This window comes from Pantherophis guttatus, chromosome 9 (assembly GCF_059756535.1).
Source record: "Pantherophis guttatus breed Tessera chromosome 9, ASM5975653v1, whole genome shotgun sequence".
NCBI lineage: Eukaryota > Metazoa > Chordata > Lepidosauria > Squamata > Colubridae > Pantherophis > Pantherophis guttatus.
Genome location: NC_142071.1, coordinates 7,881,731 through 7,898,019, shown reverse-complemented (window position 1 = coordinate 7,898,019; position 16,289 = coordinate 7,881,731). Strand labels below are relative to the sequence as shown.

Sequence of the window (16,289 nt, the reverse complement as noted above, 5' to 3'; positions counted from 1 at the left end):
TTTTTATGATAACTGTTTTAAGGGAAAGAGAGAGTTAAGATACTGTTGTGGCCCACTAGCGACCTGCGTGGATTGTTGCTGATCCCGACAACGAGGAGGCTGGTGTGGTGTTGCGCCAGCAGCCTGTGCAGCCAGTGCTCGAGTCAGACAGCGAGGAGGCTGAAGAAGATGTGGTGCCAGAGGCAGGGATTCAGCCAGGGCCTTCAGAACCTCTAGAAACTCCTTTAAGTGAAGAGGATGAAGTGGAGGAGCCTCTTCTCAATGCACAAGCACGCAGAGCTGCCAAAATGCAGGAGTGGTTACTCAGGAGGAGGTCTCCTCGAGAGTAAGGCTTGGGGCTAATTGGCCACTCCCTTAGCTTATTTAAGTTTGCGCACAGCTTATAAAAATCTGCAGGAAACAACGTGTGTTCATTCGTTCGCTGATCATTGAATTTGAATTTTCTCTGCAAACCTGGTGTTGAGTATTGAGTGACTGGTTCAAACGGACCAATCAATAGACGAGACTCAGGAGTGGGAAAATTAAGCAAGCATCAGTGGCTGAAGCCGCGGACAGCTCCGGGCTATAAAAGGGGCTGCCGCGGCTGAGTTGACATTGCAGTTACGGAGCTAAATAAAGAGTTCATTCACACGTTGTGTCCAGTCCTTCTGTTGCGCCCATACTTAACACCTGGCTTCTGGGCTTTCTGCCAACTCTAGTAAGACTCTATCTTATCTGTGGAATTCCTGCCAGGTTGTTAAGAACGTTTTATTAACAACCTGCATTTGCAAAAGACTGTGTTTCGAAGTAAACTGAGTTTTGTTCGGACTTTGTGTGTGCTACATTCTTTGGGATCCATAGCTGGGGCAGAACAGATACTTATTGGACTTCTTTTTTAATATCAGCAACTTGCCACTGGGTTCTGAAAGACTATACTGAAAGAGATACAAATACAGTATCATAAATCCACTTTTCTAATGCTATTACAACTCATTAGGAATTTAATCATTGGCCCTCAAGTTAGAGGGTAAAAGCAAGAACCCAATGACCAGCTGCTTTTGGCCATTAAATAGACAACATGGTCGTTTTTTAAGGGCAAAGATGCACCAGACCCATTAGGTGGGTTTTATTAAGCAAAATTGTTGCCTAAACCAGGGCTGAAATACCAAGTAGTGGTTCTGAAGTATTAAACAGTGAGCATAATGCAAAAGAGGTTCAACAACATTCTCAATACTAAATAAAGAGCAATAAATACTCAATAAAGAGCCTGGATAGCTCTGCAGACTAAGCACTGTAATTTAACACCAGCTGTCTGCAATTAAAGTAAGTTCGAATCTCACCAGGCTCAAGGTCGACTCAGCCTTCCATCCTTTCTAAGGTGGGTAAATTGAGGACCCAGTTTGTGGGGGCAATAAGCTGACTTTGTATAAAATATACAAAAGTATGAAGGCTATTGCTTAACACACTGTAAGCCGCCCTGAGTCTCTGGAGAAGGGCAGCATATAAATCAAATTTAAAAAAAAAATACTTCCCATCTCATTGCCAGTGAATAAAATACAAGGCAATGAAGTTCTAGGGGCTTTGGCAGAAGAAAGCAGAAAATTGTCAACAGGTAAGCATGTACCCTGAGACTATGGAAAAATCTTACACAAAAGGTTACAGGAATTTTTCTAATAGACAATATCTGAGAAGATCCCATTCCTTCCTTTCCCCGTTCTCCTTCTTCTTTCCCTTTTCCCTCCCCTCCTCTCCCCCCTTCCTCCTTCTCCCCTCCATCTTTCTTTCTCCTTCCTCCCTCTTCTTCTTCTCCTTTCTTTCCTTCTCCTTCCCATTTCTCTTTTGTTTCTTGAAAAAATAAAGCCTAATAACAACATCCATCACAGTTATTAAAATTTGGTTTCTTGGGTTATGCTTCCTATGCCATTTCTTTAAACTATTGTGTTTTGGAGGAAGCTATTGAATGATGGCTATTCAACTGTTGAGAGATGTTCTACCTTTTTAAATACGACACATTTTAATCACACACCATCAATTTACACACGTTTGACCAGACCCCACTGTTCTGTAATTCTGACCATTTCGTTTTTTAAGCTCTCAGCATACTTAATTTAATGTTTAATTGCAATCATTTAAATATAACATGAATTGAAAGGCATTAAAAGTGTTTTTTTTTCTGAATCCTTACTTTATTGAGGCCTTCATAATACATGGTCCTGCGTTGCAAGTACAGGAATCTGTATCATGATTCATGCCAAGATTATGACCCAACTCATGGGTCATTACAGCTGCAATTAAAACTGCCATGTTGTTGTTATCCTGAAAAAAAGAGAGAACATTTTTGTCTACAGTTAATCCACCAAGAAACCAGAAGCGAACCCAGTTATTAGCACTGAGCTGAAATCTTTGCTCAGGGACTTTCTAATAAAAAAATCAGAGTTGAAAAAGAAATAATTTACAGGGCTGAGAATAGGTTTCTTGCAGAAAGCAGTTGTTTCTTCAAAGTTTGGTGGCTTCTTTTAGTAGCTTAGAGATGGAGGTTTCCTCCACAATTGTCTCTTTGGAATACTGCAATAATAAAGTGTCTTCCTATTTTTTTTCTGGGTTAAAAAAATGAAATGTAAATAAAAATTAGCCTCAAAGGGAGTTGAAGGGGTAAGATCCTTTTTTTTTTTTCGGGGGTGTCCATAGCTCTTTGAACAGTCATTAAGTGACCAGATGTAAAACGAGGACTATGTGTACCATTCTTTCAGCTCTTCTGAGTGCATATGTGCACCATGACTCCAGAACATGCACAAATACTTGCATCCAGAAGAAAACTTTAAAGTCCTGAAGGTCAAAACCTCTGCATCTATCTGTCTATTTATTTAGTTACTGAACTTACAGGCAACTTCAATCCAAAACCTACTCAGTGGCTTTTGCTACAAGCTAGCTAGCATTTTCAGAATATTGAAGGTTGAAATGCTTAATAGATTTATGCAGGGGTGAAATGCTCCCGGTTTAGACCGGATCGCTCGATCCGGTAGCGATGGTGGCGGGTGGTTTGGAGAACTGGTAGCAAAAATCCCTGCGACCCCACCCCCCACCCCCATGCCCAGCTGAGCTGCACGATCATCAGAGGTTCTTCGGCCGAAAAAATGCTTTTAAAAGTAAAAAAAAAAAAAAAAAAGGCTCTGATGATCACACAGCTCAGCTGGGATCGTCAGAGGCTTTTAAAAGCATTTTTTCTACAACCTCCTCGGCCAAAGAGGTTGTAGAAAAAATGATGTTAAAAGCCTCTGATGATCCCAGCTGAGTTGCCTGATCGTCAGAGGCTTTTAAAAGCATTTTTTTCTACAACCTCTTCGGCCGAGGAGGTTGCAGAAAAAATGCTTTTAATAGAAAAAAAAAGCCTCTGACAATCAGGCAACTCAGCTGGGATCCTCAGACCCTTTTTAAAGCATTTTTTTTTACAACCTCTGAAGAGGTTGTAGAAAAAATGCTTTTAAAAGTAAAAAAAAAAAAGTTGGCCACGCCCATCCAGTCACAGTACCCCCTACCAAGCCACGCCCACAGAACCGGTAGTAACAAATTTTACATTTCACCACTGGATTTACGAGTGAGTTGGTCCTTCTGAATAAAAATGAGTTTCCTAAGCAAGCAGGCTTAGGGTTACCCCATATTGTCAGGACCCTAACTCTGCTTGTTAAGGAACAAAACTTTATAACCTCCGTGTGACTCCATTCTATTCTAAGTGAACAAAGCTACGTTTACTGTTTCTCAGTAAATATCTTTAGCATTTTCTTGACTAATATGGTTTTCTTACAGGCTCTTTAAATATTAAAGTTTTTTTTAAAAAAAAAGCAGATTTAGTATTCTCTCATTTTCTCACTGTATATTAATTCAACCATATAAATCTTGATTGTAATTTTTTTGGAATTAAAGATGGATGATTCATGTTTATCATCAAGGTTACTAAGAATATTGTTCAGAAACCTTGTTTGCAAGTATTGCATCATAATTTGACCTGCTCATTTGCCGATTATGGCAGTTTTTCTTTGACTTCTCCTGATCCAAATGATTATAATATATTTTGATCTTCTGATACATAAGTCAAAGCATACAAAAAGCTTGTTCTGTGACATGTCCATAGTTCATTGTGGCAAAACGCCATCAGTTGAGGAAAGACCTGGAGATGTCAAATTCATAAATAAATATGGATGAAAATGATGTGGATCAAAAATTAGAAGAGTTTTTATTTGTAATAAAGTTATGAATGATATAAGTTTTATTGACTACAAACAGGTAACACTTGTCCTTTCTACCCACCTGAATAACTCCTGCAGAAAGGAAAGAATCGCACATGCCACCTATGAAAGCTACTCCTAAGACTCCTTTATCGAAGTGAATACCCCTGTAAGAAAGCAGGTAGGGAGGGGAATACAATTTATAGAAGATGGAAGCACAGTCTATAACATTGGGGCGTACATAACCCCCTATGCCTTTTGCAAACATCTGTCCTCAGGGATGGATTTTTAGGATGCATTTTCACTGCACATTAAGCTTGGGTGGGGAGTGATTAGCATGTTATGTGAATCCAGCACATTAAATTTATTTACATTCCTTGTGTTGCAAAAAACCTAGATTCAAGTGTCTTTAATAGTTAAGTTTCTTCTATCAATTTAGCTGCGGTATTATTGAAGACTAGTTTAGATTGGAAATGCTGGTTGAGTGACCAGTCAAATTAATAGCTGTGGGGAAAAAAATGGATATTCTGTATTTTTTACAGTCTCTCTTTCACTTTGATCTGCCCTCCATTTAGCCAGTGGTGGGTTGCCCCCAGTTCGGACCGGTTCTATAGAACCGGTAGTAAAACCAGTGGGAGGCTCCGCCCACTGGCCCCGATGTCATCAGGATGTTTCTGCGCATGTGCAGAAGCACGCACACGTGGCCCCATTGCAAACCGGTAGTAAAGGTAAGTAGAACCCACCCCTGCATCTAGCTCTAATATATTTCATGCAATTGTTATGCCCAGAGCCTGTAAGATTACTCACAATTGTTATTTGTCCAATATATTAGAGATATAAGCCAATTAACTTGCCAATTTCACATTCATACATTATATGTGACACCTCTCCTGCGTGAGCTGCATTGGCTTCCAGTGGTCTTCCGGGTGCGCTTCAAGGTATTGGTTCTCATCTTCAAAGCGCTCCATGGCTTAGGGCCCGGTTATTTACGAGACCACCTTCTGCCTCCGATAACTTCCCACCGGCCAACACGCTCCCACAGAGAGGGCCCCCCTCAGGGTGCCGTCTGTCAGGCAATGTCGGCTGGCGATCCCCCGGGGAAGAGCCTTCTCTGTGGGGGCACCCGCCCTCTGGAATGAGCTACCCCCAGGGATACGACTGATCCCGGACCTCTGTACCTTCCGCTGGGCCCTGAAGACTTTTTTATTTCAGCAAGCCGGGCTGGGTTAAAAATCTTTTAATTGGGGAATTTTATGGGTAAGGGGTTTTAAATTGGGGAAGACAAAGATAAATTTAATTTCGTTTTAATGTATTTTAATATTTGTATTGTGTGTTTTTAATTTTGGCTGTTCACCGCCCCGAGTCCTTCGGGAGAGGGGGCGGTATAAAAATTAAATAAATAAATAAATAAATAAATAAATAAAATATAACATATAGGCTGAGCTCACACTGCCTCTATAAACTAGTCACATTAAGATTTAAAATATGGATTCACACAACCTGCTAAGCACAGGTATTATCCAAGAATAGATATTTTATTAATTTTCTTTATTCTTGGTTTATCTGTTTGTATAATGGAAACATTCATTTAGCTGGTACAGAATGGAAGCCAATTGCTTGTGTGAGTGCAGCCAAAGCATATGAACAAACTAATGAGAGAATACCATGAGATATGGGGTAAAATGAATTCTGTTTGATATCTGTTCCACCTGTTTTTACAACTTAGAAGTAAATAAGTAGATATGTCTACCAATTTATTTGAAAAATTCATATGAATTACATGCATAATTCTTTTTGAATATCAATTGACTTGGATATATCTTGGATATTACTTGGAACCCAGATACCTTCATTTCTACACATTATTAAACATGGGAAGCTGTCAGAACCTTCCCATGTGACGCTCCCATGTGACCCCCCTCCTGCGCAAGCTGCACTGGCTCCCGGTGGTCTTCCGGGTGCGCTTCAAGGTTTTGGTTACCACCTTTAGAGCGCTCCATGGCATTGGACCGGGGTATTTACGAGACCGCCTTCTGCTACCAATAGCCTCTCACCGACCAGTACGCTCCCATAGAGAGGGGCTTCTCAGGGTGCTGTCGGCCAAACAGTGTCGACTGGTGGCCCCCAGGGGAAGAGCCTTCTCTGTGGGGTCACCTACCATCTGGAACGAGCTCCCCCCAGAGAAACGGAGGATCCCGGACCTGCGCACGTTTCGTCGTGTTCTCAAAACTTTTTTATTTCAGCAGGCTGGCCTGGCCTAACTCTCCTCTTTTAAATTTTTAACTCGTGTGATTTTATAAATTGGGTGTTTTAATCTGTGTTTCGGCCAAAATATTTAATAATTTTAAGAGATTTTTTTAATATTTGTATTATCTGTATTTTATCTTGCCTGTTCACCGCCCTGAGTCCTTCGGGAGTAGGGCGGTATAGAAATTTGATTAATAAATAAATAAATAAATAAATAATAAACCTGCTTTGTTCTAACTTCTTAGGACATCATTCCAAATTTCATTCTGAGACATTTTGGAGAAAATGATGCTTCCATAAACAGGGAATCTGCAAATCATTTTTACTGGTATATATTAAAGATGGGAAACTGTCGAAGTCTGGTTTGTTCTAGTTTCTAAGGACTTCATTCCAAATTTGCCAAAAAGTAAAATCTGTACCTGCCAAAGCAGAAATGCCCGATCAGAAGCCTCTGGAAGCTTCCTATATTTTCTAACATCCAGACCCACTTTAAAGTTGTCACACAAAAGAGAATATTTAATTGACAGAAGAGGAAAATTAGGAAATTTATGGCAGGATAATCATTTGAGTTTCAATTTCAAAACCAGGTGAAGTGAAATGAGCGTCATTCAGTGTTTTCTAAAAACTAGTTCTATGATAAGAAAAAATGGTTTGCTTTCACCCAGAAACAGAGTTCGCACCTTGTTTACAACATGCAACACAGAGCAAACATCAGCATTCTCATAATCTTCCACTCCTGGCCACCCCGTCCCTCTCACCACAATGAGACATACGTGAGTAGCTGAGCATTATCATTCCTTTTGCGCTTCAGTAGATCTGAATATCTCCATGCTGCAAAGGATCTCACAGTGGAGTCTGATGATCCATTGATCACAATCTTATCTTCGTCAGACCAAACTTCTAAACCAATCCATGTTACATAAAGATTCACAGCGTTGTAATACTGTGGAGTGGACAAGGCATCAATCAGAAACTCAAAACACAAATAAATGTTGATAAACATTTCAGGACTAAAAGACAACTGACATTGGCTTCTAAGGACAGGTGAACTGGGATAAATTTGGGAATCAATAAAAGAGAATCTCTGTATCTCATAATTGAGCTATGGAGTTCTTAGTGCTCTCTGAGTTTGCTGGTTTGCTTGCAGATATTCATTTCAGGTAATGAAACAGAACAGAACAGAATAGAATAGAATAACAGAATTGGAAGGGACCTTGGAGGTCTTCCAATCCAACCCCCTGCCTAGGCAGGAAACCCTACCCCACTTCAGACAAATGGTTATCCAACATCTTCTTTAAAACGTCCAGTGTTGGGGCATTCACAACTTCTGGAGGCAAGTTGTTCCACTGATTAATTGTTCTAACTGTCAGGAAATTTCTCCTTAGTTCTAAATTGCTTCTCTCCTTGATTACTTTCCACCCATTGCTTCTTGTCCTGCCCTCGGGGACTTTGAAGAATAGCTTGACTCCCTCTTCTTTGTGGCAGCCCCTGAGATAATGGAACACTGCTATCATGTCTCCCCTAGTCCTTCTTCTTTCTTTTTTATTTATTTTTTTCTTGTCTGCAAGGAAACCACCGAGGTCAGACAGCACCGAAAAATCCACATTTGAGGCACACTAATAATTTATTAAGCAGAAGAAATAAATAAAATGGTAAAGAAAATCCAGGTGATCGTGCTCTTTAATCAAGAACAGAAGGGGAGGAGGACTAAAGGGAGATTTCACCCACTAATGTTCCCATTGTCTCCCTGATTCTAACTGATCATTAACATAGAAGATAGTCAGCAAAGCTAATAGGACAGAAGTAGTCCAGTATGAGTGGATCTTCTAAGTGTCACAATGCAACTCCATCTGAGTTCTTCTCTCCTGCTTTCTTCTCAGGGATCATGTTCATAATCAGCTGAGTTTGTAATAAACTTACTCTCTCTTTCTCTTTCTAATTTTCAAGTTCAAAAGATTAACCATAGCCCAGGAAGAATCCAGCTACAGAATGCACTGATTAAATTCCTTCAACACTTTTGGACTTGCATCCTCCCAACACAGTGGCTGTATTCACATAAGAGGCTTATTAACCTAGTTACTGAACTAAACCATTTTCTGGAATAATCTAGTTACTGAACTAAGCTGTTTTCTGGGCCAAATGACTCAACTTTGCTGCACTCAAATCCGGAAAAGTTAAATTCTTATGGAAGTCCATCTCCTAAGTCTCTTTACTGGATTAAGTTTGTTCCATGAATACCGTGAAAATCTAAGTCGGGGCAGGGAGAGGTTTAAATTCAAAAAGTGAAATAACGTTTGCCATGTCTCCTTACCAAATTTACATAGTTGAGAATTTCAGATATTCTCATCCTTATACTAGTGATGTTGTGGCTGTATTTCCTGTACTACAGAAAAGACAAAAGAAAAAGTTAAGTGGAGACCATAATTTTAGGATGGGGGGGGGGGTTGAAGGAGAAAGAAAAAGAACAGGTTAGGGAGAGGAAGATTCTTAAAAATCATTGATTTTGCTGAATAGGACAAAAATGATAATTCTATATGAAGCAGTCCAATGAATTCTTTTCTGCTGATTTTTAACCTATATTTGTACTGCTAATATATTAACATTATTACTTTTTCAGCACCACACAAGAGGCCTCTTCCTGGTTAGAGAAAATTTTGGTCAGCCTACTGAAATGCTTTCCTAAATTGGATGCCTTATTTCCATGTTTAGAGAAGTGTAAGATAAGCATTCTTCACTACACATCTTATGTTGTCAACTTCAGTAAACAAATAGTTGAGGAATGTTTCAAAGAAACCTACAAAATCTGGGATAAAATAATTTCAGAGGGGAATTCTTGCAAAGTAGTCCGGACAAGAAACACACCCAACAATGCCAGCTCTGGGTAGTTACTGTAAGTTTACATTAACAGAAGGGGTGCTATGGCTGTGTCGGTTTGTTAGTTGGAGAGCTGATGGACCAGGTTTGAGATCCTACTGCTGAGCAATGGGTTGAGCTCCCGTTCTTGCTCCAGGTCCTGCCCAACTAGCAGTTCCTAAGCATGCAAATATTTATTTTTTTTATTTTATTTTTCTTTAACACATATTTATATGCCGCCCTTCTCCCAAGGGACTCAGGGCGGCGAACACAAGCTAAAAACATACAACGATAAAAGAAGAATCTAATTAAAACCAATTAAAATCAAAATAATGAATAATAAAACCCCAGAATCAGAACTCAGCCCATTTGTTGACATAGCCAAGTCTTTAGGCCTCGACGGAAGGAGCGGAGATCAGACGCCATCCGGAGCTCGGTGGGTAACTCATTCTAGAGGGTAGGAGCACCCACAGATTAAATATGATTAATAGGTACCACTTTGGTGGGAATATAACTGTCAGCATTTCAACCTGCATTTACTCTAGTGCTGACATAAGAAGGAGAAGAGGGGGCAGCTGGCAAGAGGACACTTGACTTCTCACCTACTTATTTTCCCTGAAGATAATATCCCCTAGGAGATGAGATGGGAGGGGGGACATTACTGGGAGCTGAAGTAGTAGATATGGGGAGAGTGATTTGGGAAGAGGGCCAGCAGCACTGAGGCCAGGCTTACGGAGCCCCGCGCTGGGAGGAGAGGGCAGTGAGGGAGGACCCACCCCGTTTCAGAGGGAAGTTCGATGGCGATCCAGACCAGCTAGCCCAATTCCTCAACACAGCTGAGATCTACATCGAGCGCTATGAACACCTCTACCCATTTCCCAGAGCCCTAGTGAGTGCCATTTCAGAAGGGTTGGAGGGAGAAGCAAGGAGGTGGTCAGCAGCCCTCTACAAGAACAGGGCCCCCCAACTGCAAGACGCAGAGGGGTTCTTACAACTACTACGAGCCCGGTTCAAGGAGGAAGAGGGAAGGTTTGGGGTCAGGAAGTCAGAGTTGGCTACGCCACAATCGGGGACAGGTTGTCGTGCTTAATAAAATGAAAGATTTCTTCAAAGACTGTTTGGAAATGCAATTTATTTTATTTGAGACGACATCGAAACCTGACAATAACAGCATTCTGTGTGCATTTGTCATTTAGCCATACTGGCCACATGGCCATGGAAATTGTCTTCAGACAACACTGTATCCCTCAGCAAAATAAATGGAGATGAGAACTGCACCCATAGTCAGACATAGCCAGACATTATATTAACAGAATCCTGAAAGGTTAAAGGACATCTCTCTCCCCTCCCCCCCCCCACCCCAAACTTTACGGTCCTAGAAACTAGGACTCATATTTTTTCACTCCCCCCCCCCATTCTTTCTACAGGCTCAGCTGCCTCTTATCTGATCATTGTCTAGTCTGTGGCTCTTGCTGTCTCCCAAAGTCATTCCCATATAATATTTCCCAAGGAAACAATGCTTTTGTAAATTATAACTTTTCTGTCAACTTTCTCCAACTAGTGCAAAGAAAAAAATATGAAATTGTTTTGAAATCATAGCACTAACTAAGCAGTATTCGGAAGAAGGAGCACCGTTAAGCTGAATTCATAACATGAATTAACATTTATAAAGGAGCATTTCAATATTTACAAATTCTGTGTTTTGATAGAAAATCACTGAATTCACACGGTTTCATTTTATATTTTCACAGGGCTTGTTGTTTTATAGCAGAATAAGGAGCATACATTTTTGCAATAAATAACTTTATAGGGAAACAGAATATCACTAGTCACAATGCTGAGAAGGAAGGACCTGAATTTAAATGACATCAGCCTGAAACCAATTTCCCTGAAAAGAGTTTGCATAAGATGTTCCCTTTTGAAATAATACTAATAATACTAAAAGGGGAAGCTCAAACTGGCATCTAGAAGTCCATGGTCTTCCTTTGTGGTCATGAAGATACTTTTATTTTGCTCCAAAAAATGTGCACGTAGTTAGAGATACCAAATAGTTATTTTACTGCAAATGCTGCATTGCTGCAAATTGGTTGGCTAAGTTAAATGGGGCTCTTATTTGTCTATTAGCCAAAGGTCCACTTCTATTTGAGCAAGTGGTGTAGGAGATATATATTTAATTTCAGTGATAGCATGACCATTAACATTGTATAATATTTTCTCAACACAATTAGAATTATTTTGAAGATTTATTTTGAAATAAATAAGAAAAAAAAGGGGGGAGAAAGCAAAGAATCCAGATATGCCCATCCACAGATTAATTCCTCATGAATTTTGTTCTGGATTTTAGAATGCTAGATTGCTCAAGTAGAAGAGATATATGATAGCTCACTTTCACTTTTTTTCTATTTCAAAATTTCATTTATGTTCTCTGTATTCAACTTGCTGACCTTTGCATTTCTGGAGAAAGTTTAATTAAAATTTAGATGGAGTTCGGGAAGAACTAATGTGCAAATTAGAGTATAGTTAAATTTCAAATGTGTCTTCACTTTGTAAATATTGGTTGAGACCAATAACAAAAAAAAATAAATCACAGTATATTTTAAAACACATTTTAAGATGCAATCCAATTAGAATGTTATGTTTGGTAATGCCTTCAAAAATGCCCATATTAAAAAAGACAGAAACAAAATTTTGTGCTCAACGCAGAAAGAAAATAGAATGATATCCAAGATACTTACAATTAAATTGTCTGCAACTACGACAAGCTCAATATGTTTTTCAGTCTCCAAGAATCCTTTTTTCTAAACAGAACAATAAACCGAAGAGTGCTTAGATGTGTTGCTCCCTGCAGCCAGCAGGCATATGGGTCATCAGATAATTAGAAAATTGCTTATTATACTTGCTGGTCAAAGTCCTTGAAGTTTCAGAAATATTGGTTTTTATTTATTTATTTATTTATTTATTTATTTATTGGTTCGATTTATATACCGCCCTTCTCCGGAGACTCAGGGCGGCTTACAATGTGTTAAGCAATTTTGAAGAAGACATTTATAGAGAGAGAGCTTGTTAAAACTTTAACACCTAGAGAATGTCTGAGCATGTATTAATTGCTTCTTCCTATTATTCTTTTTCCGTATGCTGGAAAAACATTTGTGTTTTTTCAGCATATGGAACTACCATATGCAAGGCCAGAGAGCTCCTAAATTGAGCCCAAGATTGCCCAGTTCTCTTCTTGCTCTCTGACAGCTACCCTGTTTCCCCCAAAATAAGACATAAGATAAGATAATAAACCCAATCAGGCTTTTGAGCACATGGCAATAAGGCCAAGTACTTATTTCAGGGTTCAAAAAAATATAAGACAGGGTCTTATTTTCCGTAAAACACGGTACTTTCTTAATTTTTTTTTTAATTTGATTTATATGCCGCCCTTCTCCGGAGACTCAGGGTGGCTTACAATGCGTTAAGCAATAGCCTTCATTCTTTTGTATATTTTATACAAAGTCAGCTTATTGCCCCCACAAACTGGGTCCTCATTTCACCTACCTTAGAAAGGATGGAAGGCTGAGTCAACCTTGAGCCTTGGAGAGATTCAAACCAGCAGAAATTGCAGGCAGCTGTGTTAATAACAGGGTGCACTAAACCACTGTACTATCAAGGCTCTGCTACACAAGATTCAGTTTGAATAAAGTGACCATGACTTGAAATTGAGACTAGACCATTCAAAGGGTGAAGGTGACTATAAAATAATGGACCACCTAAACACACTAAATATAAAACCATAACTTGCTGAGGATAAAGAATCTCCAATTTCCAGGAGCACTGAAGCCAAAATTCAAGCAGCAGACTTCATAATCATTATTGCAATATAACAACTTGTTCAAGTCTATTACATTTTAACAGAAGAAACTGAGCTTTTGAACTTCTGGATATGTTTCAGTCAGTTTCAACTTCTGCTACCAAAAGGAAGGAAGGAACTATTATTTTGGATGTAATGTTTTGTTTTCAAATTGTTCTGCCTCCCTTCTCTGTGGGGGCACCTACTCTTTGGAATAAAATACCCCCTGGAATACGAATAATCCCAGATCTTCGCACTTTCCGACGTGCCCTGAAGACCTTTCTGTTTCAACAAGCAGGGCTAGCATAAACATCTAAATTCTATGCCAAGGTCTTAGCAGATACACCAAGTTGACTCAATTTATTATTTACTGTTAAAAAAAATATATATGTATATGAAATCTTATTCTGTTCACCGCCCTGAGTCCTTCGGGAGAAGGGCGGTATAGAAATTCAATAAATAAATAAATAAATAATAGAGGAAAACATTGGAAATTTGAGGGTCATCTGTGATCAGACTCAATTTGCCTCTTTTAATGCAATTATTACGTCAATCCAATTTAGTGATTCAAATCAAATTGGAAAATTGAGTCAAGGTTATTTTTATTAGGTCTTATTAGACATCTCAAAACACTTTGATTTAATATTTTAAAACAGTTTCTTCCCCTATCCCCTGTCCCCTATGCATGCATAAAAGAGGCATTCCAATTTGATCATTTGATTAAATTTTCTAAACTAATTCAGAAAGTTGAGATGATTTGGGGATTCAGTTGAAACCATTTTCATCCAAGTGTCCAAATTAACTTTGTGTGACCATAGAAAACAATATAAATCTGGAATATGTATTTTCTGTTCAACAAGCTTCCATATTTTCTTGTACAGAATGACTGAAATAGAGTTTTAGAAATGGGGGGTTCCACTTCTATGATTTTTTTTTTCTAAGCAGTCCCAGATAATTTTTCTTTTATTTTGCCATTTAGGAACAAGTAAATGTATCCATGTTCTCAAATCATGTTAGGTACCTGAGGGTTTAATATGAGACTTACTTCTTCTGGAGTAACGAATATCTTTTCGATAGGCTCATCTGATTTCCCAGAAGAGTGGATTGCTCCACAGGCTTTAGGGGTGTCATCCTCTTTTTCCAGACTTTCATATTTGAAGACTGCATGTGCTTCATTGTCAGAAGGTTTCAAAGGTTCGATAATGTACATCTCACCATTATTCTTGAAATACCCACTGCAAAAACAATTGTAGACTCTTTTTGAAAAGGGTAATCAGAAATGGAAAATCATATTTGTAGTTCAGGGATGGATTCTTTTTTTTAATTTTTTTAATTTGATTTATATGCTGCCCTTCTCCGGAGACTCAGGGCGGCTTACAATGTGCTCAGCAATAGCCTTCATCCTTTTGTATATTTATACAAAGTCAGCTTATTGCCCCCACAAACTGGGTCCTCATTTCACCTACCTTAGAAAGGATGGAAGGCTGAGTCAACCTTGAGCCTTGGCGAGATTCGAACCCTGCAGTAATTGCAGGCAGCTGGTCTTAATAACCAGCTTAATAACAGGGTGCCTTAAACCCCTGTACTACCAAGGATTGCACTGAAGATATCACCTAGCTGGATAGTGAAATTCCTACAAGGAAACCACTAAGCTCAGAGAGCACCTAGGTCCCCTCGATGGATAACCAATTTTTAAATAATCCAGTCAACATCGCCTGTGGCTTTGAATCCCTCCTTAAAACTCACTGATTTTTTTTATTATTTTCTTTCCTTCCTTTGCTTCTCAAAGATACAGCTACGATCAGAAAAATATAAGAGATTGCACATTTTCAATACAACCATGGAATGTCTATACAATATTTGTATGGTGATAACTTGGTATGGAATCCAATGCTGTATATTTCCTAGGGTTTACAAAAAATAGAGAAAGGTTCTAGCTATGGAAATGTAAGAATACACTCTCTGAAAGATTAAATTTTTGTGGAAAACCTTATTCTCATAAGGGCGAAATAGGATATAAAGTGTTTCACCCATATATACGCTCTTATATACAAAGTATTTCACCCATATATACACTGTTGTACACTCAATCAATCATTCTTTATTCAGTCACAGACCAACATATAAAGCACAAAAATCACACTTTTAGGATAAAAAAGGAAAAAATATAATTGTTCTAAATTATCCAAAAAGAGTTAGAGGAAATATTCTGATGTAGAAACCATAGAAGAATATTTGGCTGTAGTCAAGGAAATAAAATCAGATTGATTTGATAATAACGAGCCTGTAGTACAGTGGACTAAAGCACCGTGATTAACAACTGCTGCTTGCAATTACTGCAAGTTCAAATCTCACCAGGCTCAAGGTTGACTCAGCCTTCCATCCTTTCAAAGATCTATTATGGCATAAAGTGAAGTCAGGGATCCCTTAGGTAAATGCATTGACATGGATTCAGTCTTTCCCACAATAAGGAGCCTGGATGAGGAGCCTGGATAGCTCAACAGACTAAAAGCCTGTTATTAACATTCAGCTGTCTGCAATTACTGCAAGTTCAAATCTCCCCAGGCTCAAGGTTGACTCAGCCTTCCATCCTTTCTAAGGTAGGTAAATTGAGGACCCAGTTTGTGGGGGCAATAAGCTGACTTTGTATAAATATACAAAAGGATGAAGGCTATTGCTTAACGCATTGTAAGCCGCCTTGAGTCTCCGGAGAAGGGCGGCATATAAATTAAAGCAAAAAAAAAACAAAAAAACCCAACAACAACTAAGATAAGAATCAGAATATTTAATAAAGAATATAAATAATAATTCTGGCAAGCATCTGCATAAGAGGGTAATGGAACGAGTACAGAATAACATGGAGCTGGAGGCTGAAACATATGATGAATGGTGATAGGAACTAGTCTAATGAAAAGAAGGATTATGGGTGACATAATAACAGCCTTGCAATATTTAAGGGACTGTCACAAAAAAGAAGGGAGCAACCTATTCCCCAAAGCAAGACAAGAAGTTATCAAAGAGAGAGCCAACCTAGAACTAAGGGGAAAAAATCCTGACAATGAGACCAATCAACCAGTGGAATGCTTTGCCTAGGAAATTGTGGGTGCTTCATCATTGGAGGCTTTTATCATCTGGGATGGCTTTCCAGTCTCCTC

At 39.0% G+C, this 16,289-nt stretch overlaps 1 protein-coding gene across 1 annotated transcript in view; it reads right to left on the bottom strand.

Annotated features, from left to right (window-relative positions):
* The window catches only part of LOC148112466 (zinc metalloproteinase-disintegrin-like NaMP), a 37,440-nt gene that overhangs the window by 10,856 nt on the left and 10,295 nt on the right, over positions 1–16,289 (bottom strand). The window contains exons 6-11 of the mRNA XM_087875910.1: positions 14,180–14,369; positions 12,038–12,100; positions 8,761–8,832; positions 7,223–7,392; positions 4,285–4,369; positions 2,165–2,295 (exon numbers count right to left, since the gene is read on the bottom strand). Of these exons, the coding sequence (XP_087732036.1) occupies positions 2,165–2,295; positions 4,285–4,369; positions 7,223–7,392; positions 8,761–8,832; positions 12,038–12,100; positions 14,180–14,369 (711 nt within the window). The remainder of the gene's footprint in view (positions 1–2,164; positions 2,296–4,284; positions 4,370–7,222; positions 7,393–8,760; positions 8,833–12,037; positions 12,101–14,179; positions 14,370–16,289) is intronic.